The sequence below is a fragment of the Amphibalanus amphitrite genome, unplaced genomic scaffold (assembly GCF_019059575.1).
Source record: "Amphibalanus amphitrite isolate SeventyFive unplaced genomic scaffold, NRLGWU_Aamphi_draft 000813F_arrow, whole genome shotgun sequence".
NCBI classification, from domain to species: domain Eukaryota; kingdom Metazoa; phylum Arthropoda; class Thecostraca; order Balanomorpha; family Balanidae; genus Amphibalanus; species Amphibalanus amphitrite.
In genome coordinates, this window is record NW_024882307.1 from 228919 (window position 1) to 247651 (window position 18733).

Consider the following 18733-nt stretch of genomic DNA (forward strand, 5'->3'; position numbering starts at 1 on the left):
CGGCTGAAGATATCGCCACCAAACTTTCAGGATCCCTCCGGGCATCCATTTTACACATTGTGACCAAATATTGTACCATAGGCTATGATAGGTTGGCCACAAATGACGTCAGAGTGACGTCATGTTCTGTCATTTTCGACCGAAAAAAGACCTTCGCGAGAAGACCTGTCAGGACTACAGCTTTGAAGATACAGAAAAATGATCAAGACATAAAAGGTGTAGAATTGACAGGGCTACAAAACTGCTATCTCGAATTTTTGAAATTTTTGAGTTTTGACCCCCAAAAATCAAAAAAGCATTTTTCTGGATATATTCGCCAAAAAATCCAAAAAGTTTTTTTGAGTTTCAAAAAAACCGGAATATATGTGATAGTGCCTACCGTCTTCTATCTACATACCAAATTTCAGATCGATACCTCGTTTTTTGGCCAAGTTATAGCGAAAAAAAAAACTGTTCAAAAATGATGACGTCAAATTTTCAAACTCAATTTTTGGCAATTCTAGAACTCGTAGAGCAAAACGAAGACCACCATTAGACTCCCCGTGACGAGCTGCATCGAATCGATACCCATTTTATGCAAAAATATTAACTTTGAAATTTGACCTAATTTGACCTGACCTTGACCTGACCTTCACCAAAACGTGACCTAGGCTGGCCCCAAAGGCTGCCTAACCCACATAATCGCATTTGTCATGTAAAATGGACCATAAAACATGTATCATACGACACATTCATATTGTGACCCCCGGTGACCTGACCTCGTTGTGACCTGACCTGGTATCAGTGACCTCAGATAGCAAAGTATGTGTTTGACGAACAATGTACCATCGATGGTTTTCAATAAATTACCAATTTACTCGCTTTCACAGCACATTTCTTGAATTGCCTGTGAACGGTGAAAATCTGACCTTTGACCTGACCTGTGACGTCATCGGTTTGACCTAGGTCAATGAAATTTGGTCACAAGGTAGTTCCGGGGTGGGGCTATCGAACTCCGTTTGAATTTTGAAAATCAGCCGGTAACTTTCCGAGATCTTAGGGGGGGCCGAAACGGCCCCCCCCCCCCCTACGGGTGGTAGGGTCCGCCGGTAGCCCTACGGGGCGCGGGTTACCGCGTGTCGCTACGTGGCCCAGGAGCCGAGTTAGAAGGGGGGTGTTCAGACACCCCCCCCCGGCCCGGCGCGGAATCTCAGAGCACCGGCCCGGCGCGGGTTAAAATTGAATTCGTTTAGTGAGCTGTGAAGGCTGTTGGTGGTTCAAAGTCATGGTTTTAGGTAGCTGGTTTGAGCGTATAGATACGTTTTCATATTGCTGCAAGTGGTAGCCGATGTTCAAGGAAACTTGCTATCGTCTATTACATACACTGACTTGCGGTCGAACCAGGGTCGAACTAACTACCTGACAGAGAGCTAATAATCCAGCGAAGTTTAGTCTCCATATTTGCCATTTACATTTTACATAGATTATAGTTAGAGACTTCATTTTGACACGTCTTGATGCGCGCAGCTCAGTATATTTAACTTTTTTCTCTCTCCCAAGACCTGTAGCAATTTACCAACTGGGGCATTCCACGACAAATCGACCAAAAAAATCGCGAAATAACACCCTACCTCTCCAATTTTAATGAAATTTCGGCTATGTGGTTATCTAGCCCGGCGATTCGTTTTGTGACATTTTCAATCACATCCGTCGAATACTTTGGGAGATATTGCCCCAGGCAACTTAATGACTAGCATAAAAACTATAAATTTCATCCGCGGATATTTCGCTAAATACTCATAAGATTCATATAAAACTGATATCCCCACAATTGGAATTTAACAAAGATTTTTGTGATATCAATTATTTTGGAAAATTTTCGATTTTTAATTTTTTTACATATAATTTATTTGTAAAAATCAAATTTTGAGAATGTGGCCATCTTTTTTTGCAATTTATTTTTGCAGTAAAAGTCTTCTTAACGCATTGCCATTGAATGATGAAAATATTAAAAAGGTGTTTTTCCTCTTAAGGTCGCTATACAACATTGAATTTCGTCGTACAGTGGAAACAATAACAATAACTGTCAACTGGTCCGAACTGAGAACGGTCAAATGTGATCGAGAGCTCATTGCAACTCTGTTTATTTTTTCTAAAGAGACTTAGGACACCTACGCAAGCTAAGCTAGGTCCCAAATAGTCAAAGACGTCATAATGACGTATTGTTCTCAAGAGAGCGAGGTTAAACCGCATGTGGCCGTGGGAGCGAGTACTATCCGCCTCTGACGGTTTTTTCATCACTGCTAGGGACGCAATGGCGATAGAGCGCTGAAAGTTATTATAACTTATCTTCGATTTAGCTTGTGACACCAAACGAACTTTATATAGGGTCACTTCACTGAACTATTACGTCAAATAAGTAAGTCTATGTAATGTTAAAAATGTCGCAATAGCGAAACGCCCTCATTGCCAACAATTATTTACGAGGAGAATGTACTTCACGCATTCTTTGCAAGGTCCGATGTTTCAGTTTTGCTCCTGGACCTTGCGTGACGACCTAAAAACGCAACGTCATTTGTGACGTCACTAAGGCTGTTTGATGGGATAATTTTTCGTCAATTGATTCCAAACAAAATGAGGGCATTGAGGGAAGGGTCATCAATGTAGGTACTCAGAATCATCTCAATCGACCAGATTCGTGACCTGAACGACTTTGTTCTGACCCTGACCTGAAGTAAGCACGTTAAGCTGAGCTTTCCAAAATATCAGCACACCATTCTACCCGGCGGAGCATCATAAACACGATGGTGCCAGATAAGTGTCAGGTACTGAAATGACGGTGCTGCGACCATTTGGGGATTTATTGACAGAAAATTAATCCCTGGTTCAGGGCATTTGACCTGACCACAGAGGTCACCAGTTGACCGTAATGATATAACTGTATTTGGAAGAGGTCAGCTTAAGGTGTTTTCCTCAGGTCGAAGTCACATCAAAACCGCTGAGGTCAAGATGAGCTGGTCAAATGAGGCCATGTATCAGCCGTTTTCATGGCGGATGTCAGACGAATCTAGCCAAATCTGTTTTACTGTAGCTATTTTCAACGTAATTTTGTTCAAATGTTTGATTTAAAAGGAACGTCTGATAATATGATAAATAAGGTCAATAAGCAACTAGTGCAACCCAAGCTAAAGCAATTAAGAATCAACTATGAACCAAATTTGACCAAATCGCATCAACTATCAGTAAATGTGTGTTAGATACTTGTCGTGAAAGCAGCTATTTTAGGTATATGATTAGGTTCAGTAGGGTTCCGTGAATTCACGCACTGGTGGCTTATTCGACTCGCGAGATTAATTCCAATCAAGGTTATTGACAAAAAGAAAAACGATGACCTAAAACGACCATACAAAGTACTAGCATAGGTATACGACGTCATGGAAGGTCCCGAAGAATCGCCCTCTGCAAAGTGTATGAAATCACGATTACAGGTGTTTGATAATTGATGACAGGCTTCGTTCGTTTCCAGCATCAAAATAATAGTTTCAATGTTTCAATATTTCCCATTGACTTGTAATAGTGAAGTCACGTGGCCAGCTTGACCTCGGGTGAAAGTTAGGAAAGTTGGAGGAATTGATGTGAAATCTCAAGAGCCGTTACTATATGCCGTTGCTTAAGTTTCATCCCCTGCAAAAGGCTCACTGAGGGCGCTGTAAAGCTGCAACTTTTTGCATCGTTCCAAGATTTATTTGTGCTGTCATAGGTCAGTAAGCTGACCTCAGCCTCAAAATTCTGTTGGCGTAAAAAAAAAAAATCCGGCTTAAGTCAATGCTCAGGTAGGTAGGAAGGTATGTCAATTTCAGCTCTCCAGCCTTTCAGCGTTGCAAACGATCTCGAGAAAACCGTTGGGGCTGCACATCAAACCTTCGGCCAGGTGGAAATAAAAATGCTATGGAAGTGAATGTAAGTGAAACATGGAGCATCCCAAGCCACTTAATACCTTGAAATACATTAATCCAAAACGTTTGAGATGCTTCCAGTTCCAGGAAAACAGCAAGGGGAAAACAGAATACAATCCCGGCCAGTTTTCACGTCGGTACTTGTAATTTTGTTACCTGCACCCTCTCTGACCTGGTCATCACGCCCCAGGCAATTGCAATGAATTGCTTCCAAATGCCGCACTTTTGTCTGCATATATTTTGTGTGTGGCATATTCAATAAGCAAACTCACTGAAAGCCCATTATTACATGGACAGAGCGAACTTCATGCGATTACTAGGGTGAGCCTTCTCCTCATTTGACCCTAACACAGCCTCGGCTGTTATGAGCGTTTACACGCCGATAACTCAAAAAGTTACCGGTCGATTTCCTTTTTTCTTTTACTATACGAGAGAACATACATTTGTGAGTATGTATGGTGAATTTCTAGTTAATCCAACAATAAATATGGCAGTTGGAAGCCTGCTAAGGGTAAGATGTCGCCCGCTGAAGCGGGATCGGCCGACGCGAGAAACGCGGCAATCACAATTTTGTGTTTACACACTCATAACTCAAGTTGTTACGGACCGATTTTCAAAATTATTGAACCATAGGATTGCCTGTACATTTCTCAGTCTTCTCACAAAATTTGACGCCAATCGAATATAATCAGCGGTAAGGAGCGCGATGTAAAGACGGAACCGTCCCGCCCCGGCACAGTCTACAATTCAGGCGGCGCGTAACGGCTAGCGCCGGCCGCCGCGCCGCCGCGGCGGCAGGATGTTTGACTTTACACCGCTATCACTAGAAAAGTTGTGATCCAATTTTCTTATTTCTTGCACGAGGAGATCCGCAGTTCAATTTTGGACAGGTAGCCAAAATTTCACATTAATATTATGTTTGCGGCGCGAGTTATTGGCGAAAAACAGGAGGGGTGGGCGAAATCCCCCTTCCACTGCGCGTGTTAATATTGCCGTAAATAAAAAATTATATAAAAAGTTAAAGGCAAAACACCTCTCCAAATTTTTGTGCATCTAATTTTCATATCCAGAGGCATCTTTTGGCATAATCTTTTTGGCAAAAATTTAATGGCCACATTTTGAAAATAAAAAATAAAAAATGTATTAATTAAAAAAATGTTGAGATTTTGAAAATTTTCAAAATATTTTGATTGATTATTTTTCTTCAGTCAATGAGAATTTCAATGATATACATATTAATGTAAGTTACAGGCCATATCTTTATATAATGTGAGTCAAAAAGAGGGTTACTCTGAGCATTTTGAAAAATGCCACTGGCTATAACTCGTAAACTGTTTGTAGTATAACGCTGAAAATAGGAGATTAAGAATCTACGGTACAGATAACCCCCTAGACGCAATTTCATCAAAATCTGAGAGGTAGGGTGTTATGGCTTGGTCGATCTGTCGTGGAACGCCCCAACTGACAATTCCCGAATCCCAATTGAACTGAGATGAAAATGTTCAAGACTTGTATTTTTGTCACTTTCCTTAGACATCTCAATATTTATTATCTAGGTATCAATGCATATGTAAATCCTCAGGAACGTTTTTGTTTGTAATGCTTAGGTAGGTAATAGGTAGGTACAGTCTGTCTTAAAAGTACCGCGCAAAGTGACGGTGGATCCATCGAGCCTGACTGAGGAAGGGCCAGCTAAATTTGGGTAACCGAAGCAATGGATATCCTCGTCCATTCCCTAGGTCAATTGGTCGGTGACTTTCAAATTAAAGCATGCATTTCTCGGTCAGGCTTGATGGATCCACCGTCACTTTGCGCGGTACTTTTAAGACAGACTGTACATGCTTACTAAGGTATTGATAAAAAATAAGAAAATATGTGTAACATGTAGGTACAATTATTTGGACCTCATTCATCATTGATCACTTTGTTTTCATTTGTCACCAGACGTGATTTCAGCGATGGCTCAATTGGCGTGGCCGTCTTGCTCGACACCATATGCCTAGCAACACGCACTATCTGAACTTGGCGCGCCTCCAAGTAGATGGCGCTCCAAGCGTTCCTGAATTGGTATACTGTTCCGCAATGCATCCTTGTCAGGCGGTACAGCATCAAACCGAAAGCGCTCGCCGGTCGGCGCAGCCACTCGATAGCCAGCAGTTGAGCCAGTACCAACATTGTTTTGTCGTTCCCATCTTTCTGGCGTATCCCCTGGAGCCTCGCGTCCCACTTCTCGACTCTCATCCTGCGTTCTAAAGGGCTAAATCGTCGCCAGCTCATGGGAAGAAGCGTCCGGTGGGATACCTGGCTTTTCTCACGAAAGATGACCGGCGTTGACGTGTCAAGCGGTGTCACTAGTTATCCATTCGTATCTCATAATGTGCGATAATAACTTTCCAAACCGAAGAGGCCCAAAGTAACCATCGTACCTAACCAATAAAAAAGCGACACGATAGTGAGACGATGACTCATGCTTCCAGTGTATGAAGAGCTCCCGATAAAAACAGCTGTGCGAACTCATCACTAGACACCATCTCTCTTATAAATCCCACGTCCCGAATTCGCTCCCAATTTTCCCACGTTTAGGACTTCCGGATCCCATCTCCGTTATGTAAGCACCTCGTCACCTATCCAGCTATCCCCCATCGGCGGGTATTGGGAAACCGATACCATTCATGACTCCCCTGTGCGCTGCGTCACCGCTCCTGTTCAGGGTCAGCCCAGGGCGGCCAGGGTCACACAAGGCAGACCTCGCCGCTCCTCCCGTGTCCGTCTCGGACGGAGGCGGAGGGCGGACGAACCTCTGACCCCATTACTCGTTCCACCAGAGGAGCCGGTCGGTAGTTGACGAGGCGGCTTTGAGGGCCGCGACATTTCCAGTTTTGGTAGCGTGTGTGGGGTCAGTGGAGGTGACTTTGTTGGTAAGTGCCAAGTGGCTCGAATCAGTAATGGATCAAGAGCGAAGACGGTGAAACGCGTTGAAATAAACACGGACCACGGTCTTCCCGAAGGCGATGAAATCGCATTGATCCACCCGACAACGTTGCAAATTGAATGACTCTGATGACGTACTACTGCAACTCAAGCTCCATGCAACCACTTTCATCGGGCTAAAATCGCACCAGAGTTTTTTTCATTTATTTCGCAAAGTAATCAGCGGTGTATACCCTGAATAAATAGTAAACGTACGAAACCACGGTATATAAATCACCAAACAACAGAAAATTAAAAGCTCCAGCCGGGCTGGGCAAACATTTGCCTGTGCAAGCATTGGCGATTTTCGAATCACCCGCTACAGAAAAAAAAAACTGAAAGGTGTTGCTTCGAAGAACTCATGCAATCATTTTCTGAGGCGAAAGCGAAAAAAAACGGAATCTCGATAACAATGGTCTGACGTCACTCAGCACACGGAATGCATCCATCGAACATCAAAGCGGCAGTACAATCATTCAATAATTCAGCTTGATGCAAAAATCATCGATGCCATCTCTGATTAATGACGTATTATGCCCGGCGATCGAGATATGAACGGTGACATTCGTCATTTTCCAGTGTAGCGTCGAATATCATTTGTGCTGTATCGTCTGCATCGCACCCAAAACGGCTACAAAGAAAGGTTGTAAACCTGAGACTAACAAATGACAGCGGAAACACACCAAAAGCTTTATGATTACATCAATATACGAATAATGCCTTTGACAAGTGTGATGTGCAGTTGACTAACACCCCTCTCATGCAAGAGATCACAGGGCCTTTCCGTTCAGCATCTTCAGGCCGGGGAACCTCTCCTTCAGCTGCTCCTCATACCCCGGTACTTCACACACCGGGTTACCCGTCACACTGAGCTCCTCTACACTGGGCCACGGCCCGTCCTCGCCGACGAGGTCACTGACCTCCCGCAGGTCATTGTCATTCAGCGCCAGACGCCTGAGGCAGCACAATTCGCCGGGAGGTAGGCTGACCCGCCGTACACGGTTGGCCTTGGCAGTAACTCGCTCGGTCGCCACCAGATGTCTCAGGTCGAGCGCGCGCAGCTGATTGTTATCGGCGTCCAGTGTTGTCATGGCAACCATGTGGTTAGTGTGGTAGATGGCCGTCAGATGGCAGCAGGAGAGATCCAGCTCGATGAGGCCCGATTCCCGAACCGACTCGAGCTTTCGCTCGATGATGAAGCGGCTCCCTGGGAATTTAACACGACCGGTTACTGGAATGAACTGATTTCATCTTCAACAAACAAGACCCAAACCTGTTAAAAATGCAGATACCGGATATAGTTCTCGATACTTTGCTAACGAGACATACTAACAAGATCAATCACATATGCTCAACAAAAATCAAACCAGTCCAAAATAACATCACCACAGCCCCAAAGTCCTGGATACCAGTCACATCCTCAGGAATCCCTCCCCACCCACGTCCTACGTCAGCCCCCGTCTACTGACTGAGGTCACGGTAGTAGCCCCGTCGCAGGCTGTCCAGCTTCATCAGTTCATCCACGGCCTCCAGAATCTTGTCGTGGTGCTGTCGCGGATCCAGAGCCCACATCAGTACCACGCTGCTCAGAAGCACCCCTGCGGACGAAGACGGGGAATTAAAGGCTGGGTGGAAGAGTGTTGTGGTGGTGGGAGGAATCATACCGCCTCGATCATGTCAGCAAATGGGACGTTTTAGAATGACAACGGTTGCCAGGGTGTTTGATAGTTTTATGTGGTCATCCCACACTGGTAAGGAATATTCCTAGTCATTACTGTCGTAGTTTTGAAGCTGATAATCAGGGATGTAACCTTACAGGTAGCATCACACAGACCAACGGTTCGTCAGTACTCCGTTCGGTTCTCACATTTGTTGTCGGGCTCCATTTCTCCCAGCTGCCAGATGTTGTCCAGCTCCTGGTTCAGCAGGCTGCCGGCTGCGGCGCTAGTGTCGCTGCCGAACGCGCCGCCAGACGGCAGTGCCGGCGGCGGGCCGTTGCAGGCCAGTCTCTGCTCCGCGCCGCTCTCTGATGACGTCATCACCACGGCCGTGGGGGTCGAGCCGGCGGGAGCGGCCGCCACCTGGAGAGGGGGAGGGTCATGGTGTTTACACTGTCACGGTGACTATGTTCACTTCTGGATCACTATCGCGATCCCACCAACACGCCCGGTGCGAGGAAGGGACACCCGCCACTCACTGACACTGAGAGCATCAGTATTCGGTATATATACCCGTCCGTCGTTTCCATCCTCAGGATGCTGAAATCCTTCTCCTCCACGCCGCAACCCTCGCTCCGAGCTGGACAGGCGCCGTTATCTCATGCGGGCTGCTCCCTTGGAGCGACACCGCTGCTCCCGAGGGAGCACACCCGTATCCGGGTGCAGAGCACACCCGTATCCGGGTGCAAGGAGTGTTAGGGGGGCTGATCGGCCTGTCCTTGAGACGGGCTCTGCCCTGGTGACTCACTAGGATGCCTGCCCAGACCAATGTCTCCCCCTATATCCTATCATCCTCCCGGCTCTGAAATCACACCGTTCCATGCTTCCATCCTCAGGATACGGAAATCCTTCTCCTCCACGCCGCAACCCCCTCCGGGCTGGACAGGCAACTTTATCTCATGCGGGCTGCTCCCTTGGAGCGGCACCGCCGCGCTGCTCCCGAGGGAGCGCACCCCGTAGCCGGGTGCAGTGAGTACCTTGGGGCTGGTCGGCCTGTCCTTCGGGATGGGCTCAGCCCCGGTGACTCACTAGGATGCCTGCCCAGACCAATGTCTCCCCCTAATTCCTATCATCCTTCCGGCTCTGAAATGGTCTAATTGGACCGAAAGGGCCTAACCCAACAAAACAAACAAACAAAGCTCTGAAATGGTCTTGTCAGACCGAAAGTGCCTAACCCAATAAAACAAAACAAACAAATCGGTATATAACGCAGGAAAGGAGGAGCGTTATCATGAAAATGAGCGCTGCGAGTGCCACAAAAATCATGATAATGTGATCCTTGGGAATATGAAAATACACCTAAATTCACCAATGTGAGCAATGCACGTTAGGGTGTCCCAAATTTCACGAAGTTTTCCAATTCACTTAGGATACACCGGGATCCCGTTCCTTGGTTCATTTGAACCTCACACACCAATTTATAGAGTAAACTACCGGTAAACAAGGTTGCCGCTAGTGCTCTGAAGTTTTATTTGCATTTTGGTGTTATATGATAGTGCAGCGTTGTAGTCTCCGAATGCAAAATGGGAAATATGTGTAAGCAGCGTAGCAATATTACCTTCTTCGATGCTCAGTGATGCTCAGATCCTGCATGCACATTGCACAATGATGAAAATCCGGGTTTATGTACGCATACATACGTGTGAAACTGTGTGTGTGTGCGTGCCCGTATGCCTCTGTGCGTGTGTGTATATGTGTGTTTGTGTGTGTGCGCGCGCGACTGTGTGCGTGCCTACCGGATAGAAGGCAATGCCAGTTTTAATCTTGGTGTGGGTGATTTCATGTGCCGCTGATTTCGTTTAGGAGTAAGCGATCAAATAAAGGTCTCAGGTTAGTGCTCCAAATGTCTCGCTTCAGATCGAACCGTCTGCGGCAATGGCACACCACATGAACGCAGATTGAACAGAATCAAATTTACATTGCAGCTATGGGTATTAAGTTCACCGTACCCTGTCCTGAGACCGTCCACGCGTAACATCACCGTACCCTGCTCCGAGATCCGTCTAAACAAACATCATGCCTTGCTCTGAAAACCGTCTGAAACATCGTACCCTATTCTGAGATGCGTCTAAAACATCGTACCCCATTCTGAGATCCGTCTTAAACATCATACACTGCTCTGAGATCCGTCAACATCATCGTGCCCGGCTATGAGATCCGTCTAAAATATCGTACCCTGCTCTGAGATTCGTCTAAAACATCGTATCCTATTCTGAGATCCGTCTTAAACATCGTATACTGCTCTGAGGTCCGTCTAAAACATCTTACACTGTTCTAAGGCCCATCTACACTTTACAGTTTACACGTAACGTCATCGCACCTTGCTATAATATCTGTCTACCACTACAGACCCATGTAACGTCCTTCTTCGTGTGACCGTAAAGCGACCTGTGCCATGCCACCACCTGGGCCAGCGCCTGCAGCTGGTCCTCATCTTTCATTCTGTCCATCTCCTGTGCCAGCTTCACTCCGCGATCCGCTCCATCATTCACAACTGCCAGGCTGTTGACGCATTTGTGAACTGCGTTGTAACCTGAGATACTTTTGCATTTTTTGACAGGCTTTTGCAACCATTCGTGAGCGCACTAATCCAGAATCTGGATGAGTGCGCCCTCGAATGGTTGCACCGGGCACCCGGCTATGAGAATCATAGGCAATCATCCATAATCTGGATGAGTGCGCCCTCGAATGGTTGCAAGAGCCTGTCAAAAATGGAAAAGTATCTTAGGTTACAACGCAGTTCACAAATACGTCAACAGCCTGGCAGTTGTGAATGATGAAGCGGATCGCGGAGTGAAGCTGGCATAGGAGATGATGGACAGAACGAAAGATGAGGACCAGCTGCAGGCGCTGGCCCAGGTGGTGGCATGGCACAGGTCGCTTTACGGTCACACGAAGAAGGACGTTACATGGGTCTGTAGTGGTAGACAGATATTAAACAGGGTGCGATGACGTTACGTGTAGACCGTAGAGTGTAAATGGACCTCAGAGCAGTGTACGATGTTTAAGACGGATCTCAGAATGGGGTACGATGTTTTAGAAGCAGCTAAGAATAGGGTACGATGTTTCAGACGGTTTTCAGAGCAAGGCATGATGTTTGTTTAGACGGATCTCGGAGCAGGGTACGATGATGTTACGCGTGGACGGTCTCAGGACAGGATACGGTGAACTTAATACCCATAGCTGCAATGTAAATTTGATTCTGTTCAATCTGCGTTTATGTGGTGTGCCATTGCCGCAGACGGTTCGATCTGAAGCGAGACATTTGAAGCACTAACCTGAGACCTTTATTTGATCGCTTACTCCCAAACGAAATCAGCGGCACATGAAATCACCCACACCAAGATTAAAACTGGCATTGCCTTCTATCCGGTAGGCACGCACGCAGTCGCGCGCGCACACACACAAACACACACATACACACACGCACAGAGGCATACGGGCACGCACACACACAGTTTCTCACGTATGTACGAGTATGCGTACATAAACCCGGATTATCATCATTGTGCAATGTGCGTGGGATCTGAGCATCACTGAGCATCGAAGAAGGTAATATTGCTACGTTGCTTACATATATTTCCCATTTTGCATTCGGAGACTACAACGCCGCACTATCATATAACACCAAAATGCAAATAAAACTTCAGAGCACTAGCGGCAACCTTGTTTACCGGTAGTTTACTCTATAAATTGGTGTGTGAGGTTCAAATGAACCAAGGAACGGGATCCCGGTGTATCCTAAGTGAATTGGAAAACTTCGTGAAATTTGGGACACCCTAATTGCACGTTTTTTTACTAGGGCGTACAAAATATTTCTTTTAAAGATTAAGGTCTGAGAAAACTCATTAGTTAATACTGATGGACGGTGGTTTGCCTCGTAAGCACGGTGTCTTGTCATAAGATGGAATGACCTTTATCGGAGACCGCATCAATGTACCCAAAACCACACAGAAGCAGCTTAACCCTCGCCGGACCTATTGGTTTTCTACATACGCGCCGGCCGAGGGGGGGTTCCCCTGTCAGTTCCCCTGTGCACCGCGCCCAGTGCGGCTGCGTTGCCGGGGCTCTCCGCTAACCGCGTGTGTTTCCCCCGTGCCTATTTCCTGAGTGGATTTTACTAGTGGTGGTGGTGTAAGGTTGGCACTGCCGTGCCATCTAACTTAACTCGAAAGGATTGGACTGTGATTCGTGCGGCGAGAATGCATCGTGACGTTGCCAGGAGTCTCGTGTTTCTCGCTGTGCTCCGAGTGCTTTACGCGCTCACCGTTCCGAATTGGCAAGGCGTTCCCGGCAGCAGACAGTTCCACCTGCATCTGCATCGACTCAACGATGATGTTGCACGTCATCGTCCTCCCCGGCTACGAACAGTTCGCCGTGACGCCCCAGCCCCTCCGTCGTCTTTCGGCGCTGCCTCTGGAGCGGCTGTGACTGGTGACCTTGACCTGTCACAGGCTGTGCCCCCGAGGGCTAGACCACTCGTCCACCGTGGCAGGAGCGGTGCCGGGGCACGCCGCCGAGGGTGCAGAGGTGGCCAAGGGTGGCGCAGAGGCGGCGTTCGGCAGCCCGGTCAGCTTTTGCTTACATCTCTCAACGTCCAGTCTCTTCTTCCCAAGATTTCTCAGCTTCAACTGGAAATTTCAGACACGGAAGCAGACATCATTACACTCTCCGAAACCTGGCTGAAACCGCGCGTGCCCAACCGCCTCGTCTCTTTTCCCGGGTACCAGCTGATAAGAGCCGACCGGGCAGGCGGCCGTGGCTTTGGTGGAGTGGCGGTCCTGGCCCGCGATGGCTTTCAGTTTAAAGTCATACCCAAGCCGGAGTCTGACAACTCTACCTCCAAGCTTGAGACCGTCTGGGTCCGTGTTGGAGCGGGGCCCGGCAGAGGTATTGTCGTTTGTTCCATGTACCGTCCTCCGTCATCCACTGGCGCTCAGCTTACGGCGGATCTTGAGCAGCTGGAGACGGAGATCCAGGCCGTACTGACGGAGCACTGCTGCCTTGTGATCCTGGCGGGTGACCTCAACTGTGACCTACGAGAGACTACTGGGGGCTCTCCTGGTGGTCAGCTCACCGGGCTACTCCAGAGATACTCGCTATCTCAGCACATCAGCGATGCCACCTATCCCCGCTCCGGGTCCGTGCTTGATGTTATTATTACCAACTCGACTGAAGCAGTGGCCCGGGCGGGTGTGCGCCGGTGCGATTTTAGTGATCACCATTTCACTCGCGCTCTGTTACGTATCCGTAGGTGCCGTCCGGCGCCCGTGGCGGTGCAGACCCGTGGCTGGAAATCCATTGACATGGACACGTTCCTGACTCGACTCGGTAACATCGACTGGTCTCCAGTCTTCGTAACCGATAATGTGCAGCGGCAGAGTGACTTTTTCATCGGCCAACTTACCGCCGTACTCGATGAACACGCTCCCGTTCGAAAGGTGCGCATCCGTAACCCCGACCCACCGCCAGTCACCGAAACAACACGGCGGATCATGGCCGAGCGGCGCGCCGCACTACGACGGGGAGACCGCGCGCGGTACAGAGAGCTCAACCGACAGGTCCGCGCGGCTACACTACGTGACTCACGTGACAGCTTTAGACGGCGGATAGCTGAAGCGGGTCCCGGCTCGATGTACCGCTGCGTGCGCTCCGTAATTGGCAGCAAGAGGAGCGGACAGACGGTCACACCGGACATTGATCCTGATACACTTAACACTTACTTCGCTGAGATCGGCATCAAGACTGCGACCGCTGTTGCGGCTGGGGCGCCGGCCGGTACTGCGGAGCTGCCAGTCCGCCTGCCCCGTGTGGGGTCGGGTGGGTTCGCGGTGCGACCGGTGTTGGGCGCCGAGCTGTGGCAGGTTGTCAACAGTATGAGTAACAGTGGAGCGTGCGGTACCGACGGACTGCCTATGACGTTTTTTAAAAAGTGTTTTAGCGTTGTCTCACATGTAGTGTTATGTATCGTGAACACTAGCCTAGTCACCGGCATTCTGCCTGACTCATGGAAGGTTGCGATTGTTAAGCCCTTGTACAAATCGTCGGGCTCCACCAACGACCCTTCCAATTTTCGGCCAATATCGCTCGTGCCTTGTTTATCAAAGATCGTCGAACGCATAGTTCACACGCAGCTGTATACTTACTTTGACTCGAACCACCTATTTTCGTGTACGCAGCATGGCTTTCGTCGCCACCACTCGACCGAGACGGCCCTTATAAGAGTAACAGACCGCGTTCTTCAGGGTATGGACAACGGCCAAATATCTCTTTTAGTACTATTAGATCTCAGTAAATGCTTCGATGTGGTTAGCCATTCAAAACTGATTGAAAAGCTTGAACTTTATGGGATAGAAAGCACTTGGTTCTCAAATTACTTATCAGACCACTATCAGCAAGTTAGACTTTGCTTTCCAGATGGTCGTCAGCTTCTATCCAAGGCGGCTAGAAACCCTATCGGAGTGTACCAGGGCACCTCATTGGGGCCCCTCTTGTACAGTATTTTTGCAAACGACATCAGCCTATACGTCGGCGACGACGTTAGCATCACTCAGTACGCCGATGACACGCAGATTCTTGTTACTGGACACAAGCGTGACATTGCGAGTCTCATTCGGCGCATGGAGTTAGCCCTGTGCACTTTATTCCAGTGGTTCACCCAAAATCAGATGAAAATTAACTCTAGCAAAACTCAACTTATCGTTTTTGGCACACGTCATATGCTCCAGGGTCTTCCCAAGATTTCCAGTAAATGGTGTGACTGTGCAGGAGGTTGAGCGAGTAAAGAATTTGGGGCTGGTTATGGACCGACACTTATCTTTTGAACCGCATGTCAACCAACTGGTTGCAAAGTGCACCGGGCTACTTATAGCTTTGAGCCATGCGAGGCATCGTTTACCTGAAGGTGTGCTACCAGTGATCGTGAGTGGCTTGGTTATTTCTCTGATTCGATACTGCATTGTTGTATACGGAAACTCAACTACACACTCAGTGACGCGCATTAAGAAACTGTTAAACTTTTGCGCAAGAGTGGTGTCAGGGCGGAAAAAGCGGGAACATGTGCGTGATGTGTTGAGCGAGTTGAACTGGTTGCCTGCCGAGGACCTCGTGATGTATCGTACACTGTGTCTGCTGAAAGCCATCCTCACCTACGAACAACCGGCTGACTTGGCGAGTCACTTTCGAACGGCGATGAGTGTGAGGCAGAGATCGACCAGGCAGGACGACCATCTTGTTTTACCACGCATCAGAACAGAGTCAGGGAGGAGAATGTTCATCTACCGGGGGGCCCGAGCATATAATGCCCTACCACCCTCCGTACGGGACGGACGCACCGCGGCTTTCAAAAACGCTTTGCGGATACACATGGGTCAGGCGCGGCAGATGCAGGTGTGAGCGTGCTCGTGTGTTCTTACTGTGGTACCTTTTAGCATTCTTTCATTGGGTTAGTTGCCTTTTGCATTGTTTTATGTCGTATCAGTGTCGTGTGTGTATGCCTTTTATCCCACAACTGACGTAAGCACATGAAAAGCCGGTGTATGTTTACCTGGATGAGCTTGAAATACATTCTGAATTCTGAATTCTGGGGGGGGGTACGACCCCCCCTCGCCGTTTCGCCCCTGGTGGAGCTAGCGCGTCGCGGAAAAAACGAGCGTGTGCGCCGTTACGAGACGCAGAGATTGGTACCCGATTTTAAGGTCCTAGGTCATCCGGTGACCTCTGAGGTCAGGTCAAGTGCCTCAGGGTACGGTTCAGTTTTTGGTGAATAACTTCGCAAAAAACGGCCGCAGAGCGCCGATTTTGGCAGCATCGTGTTCGCCTCGCTCAGGCGCGTCGAATGATATACTTGTTGTCCGGGTCAGGTCAACTTGGTGTGTTGACCTCAGGTCAAGGTCAGGTCAGCACCCCCAGGTCACGAAGTTGGTCGAAAGAGGTCATGTCGCATATCATTCGATTCGGCAGGCCTTCCTGAGTCCATTGGTGCCTTTCCCGACTCGCTAGCTCAATTTGATCAAGAGTTATTGACGAAAAACTAATTTGACCTTGATGACGTCATAAATGACGTCACGCAAGGTCAACATTGCAAAAGTGACGCATCTAACCTTGCAAGGAGTGCATCAAATCACGATTCTGTGTGCTTGAGATAGTTGGAGATCGTTCCCGGCGCCAGAATAGCAGTTTGAATTTTTCCCCATTGACTTATAATGGTGAGGTCACGAAAATGACCTGACCTCATATGACCTTTAGGAAAAATCCGAGATATACAAGTTGTGGGACTCATAATGGATACTAGATCCTGCAAGTTTCATTTCCCTGTGACATCTCCTCTGGCAGTGAGGGCGTTGCGAAGTTGCGACATCTGAAGACCGTGCAGAGGTTCACTTATGACGTCATAGGTCAGTGACCTGACCTGACCCAAAAATGCGGTTGGTGTCAAAAGATCCGGCTTGGATCAAAGGTCAGGTATGCCAAGTTTCAGCTCTCTATCGCCAGCGTGTTCGGAGCTATCGCGAAAAAAACCCTATGGGGGGGCGGCACCCGCCCCCCCCCCCCCCCCGCTCGGCCGGCGAGGGTTAAGTCATCCATGAAAATAGCCAACGAGATTAGCAACAAACACATCCTTCTCCCTCCTTCACTCAGACGGCGCCTCTCCTCCCCTCTACCTCTCTCTCCCTCCCCGCTTACCCCGCTCCCTCTCTCCCCACTCACCCAGACCGTCCCGCTACTCTCTCCAGTGGGTGAGGCCCACTCGGTGACGCGGCTCTCCCCAGTCTCCAGAGTCAGACCGACGTCAGCCGGCCGGGCCGGGCGGCTGAGCGCCACCGCCACGCGCGCCATCTGTCCGCCGCGCAGCACACTGCAGCTTAGGATACTGGCCGCTGGGCGGCGCCCTTGCAGCAGCCAGCGGTGGTAGAACCACGGAGCCTGGTCGGACGGGTCCGTGAAAGCGGCGTTCTGGACCAGTTCCAGCTCTGCCGGGAGTGCCAGGAAATCAATATGAAACTGTGTGACAATCGGTAGATTGGCATCTTGCAGAAGCAGGTCAGCTGCAGAAATTAAATCAACATTTTCCGTTCACTGTGAACAGTGATAGCACGTCTGCCCAAAATAGCGTGTGAGCATTCAGAACATTAGATCGGTATCAATAAAAGCGAGTAAAAAAACTGCTGGAATTATAAAGAGGACGTTGACCCCACAAGGACAATTCAATGCAACGCTAAAATCACTGCACAACAACAACCTCATCCGACCCGCTCTGGTTTTATAAACGAGAGCCGCTTAGGTATTTCGCGATACCCCTCCACCAACCGCCCTCCCATCTCACCGTGCAGGTACTTGTCCTCTCTGATGGGTGTGGCCGTGCCGGAGGCGGGGAACAGCTGACTGAGCAGGTGGGAGCGGTAGTGCCAGGACGAGTAGTTGGAAAAGTTGGTCTCGATCAGACGGTCAGCCGAGGCCAGTTCGTCAGCGGCCGACCGGCCGGCGCCGGCCACCACGAACCGACGGTAGTCCCAGCAGTGGACTGTGGGTGGCCGGACCGTGTCATTGTCAGTAGGATTATACGAGCGAAACCGAGCTCTAATTTTATATCATGGATGTCGTTCTTGTCGAGGATTCAGCAAAAACGATTGATTTTTACGTAACATTGAGAAATTATGTGAGCGTCTGCATGAGGTTACAGGTGATACACATGAAAAACATGAACCGCAGGAACGGAATATGTGAAATGGCATTATGCCTGAAACAGACTCTTTCCGCAGTCAGGAAATCGTATGCGAGAGCCTATTCAAATACATGGAAGCACGCTCGCATCAATCGCACGCACCTCCCGGATGCGACTGATGCGGGAAAATTATAATGTATTTGAATAGGCTCTCGCATGCGATTTCCTGAACGCGGAAAGAGTCTGTTTCAGCCTTTAGTCTTTTATGAGATAACCATAAATATTTCGCCAAAAATAGTATGTTTTGTACCAAGCCCATGGTAACGGCAGAGCAGCGACTCTTGGGACTCCGACAGCAAGCCTGTGCGCAAACTTTCGGGTAAGTGAACGATATTGACATATCTCAAATGTACCACCTGTTTACCGATCCTAGGCCAAACATATTT

At 48.6% G+C, this 18733-nt stretch overlaps 1 protein-coding gene across 3 annotated transcripts in view; it reads right to left on the reverse strand.

Moving 5' to 3' along the window:
• Positions 1-7056: 7056 nt before the first annotated feature.
• The window catches only part of LOC122366523 (geranylgeranyl transferase type-2 subunit alpha-like), a 40706-nt gene continuing 29029 nt past the window's right edge, over positions 7057-18733 (reverse strand). For all 3 annotated transcript variants that reach the window (XM_043338876.1, XM_043338875.1, XM_043338877.1), the window contains exons 6-10: positions 17949-18146; positions 17333-17595; positions 8773-8986; positions 8375-8503; positions 7057-8112 (exon numbers count right to left, since the gene is read on the reverse strand). In XM_043338876.1, the coding sequence (XP_043194811.1) occupies positions 7676-8112; positions 8375-8503; positions 8773-8986; positions 17333-17595; positions 17949-18146 (1241 nt within the window). In that variant the 3' untranslated portion in view covers positions 7057-7675. The remainder of the gene's footprint in view (positions 8113-8374; positions 8504-8772; positions 8987-17332; positions 17596-17948; positions 18147-18733) is intronic.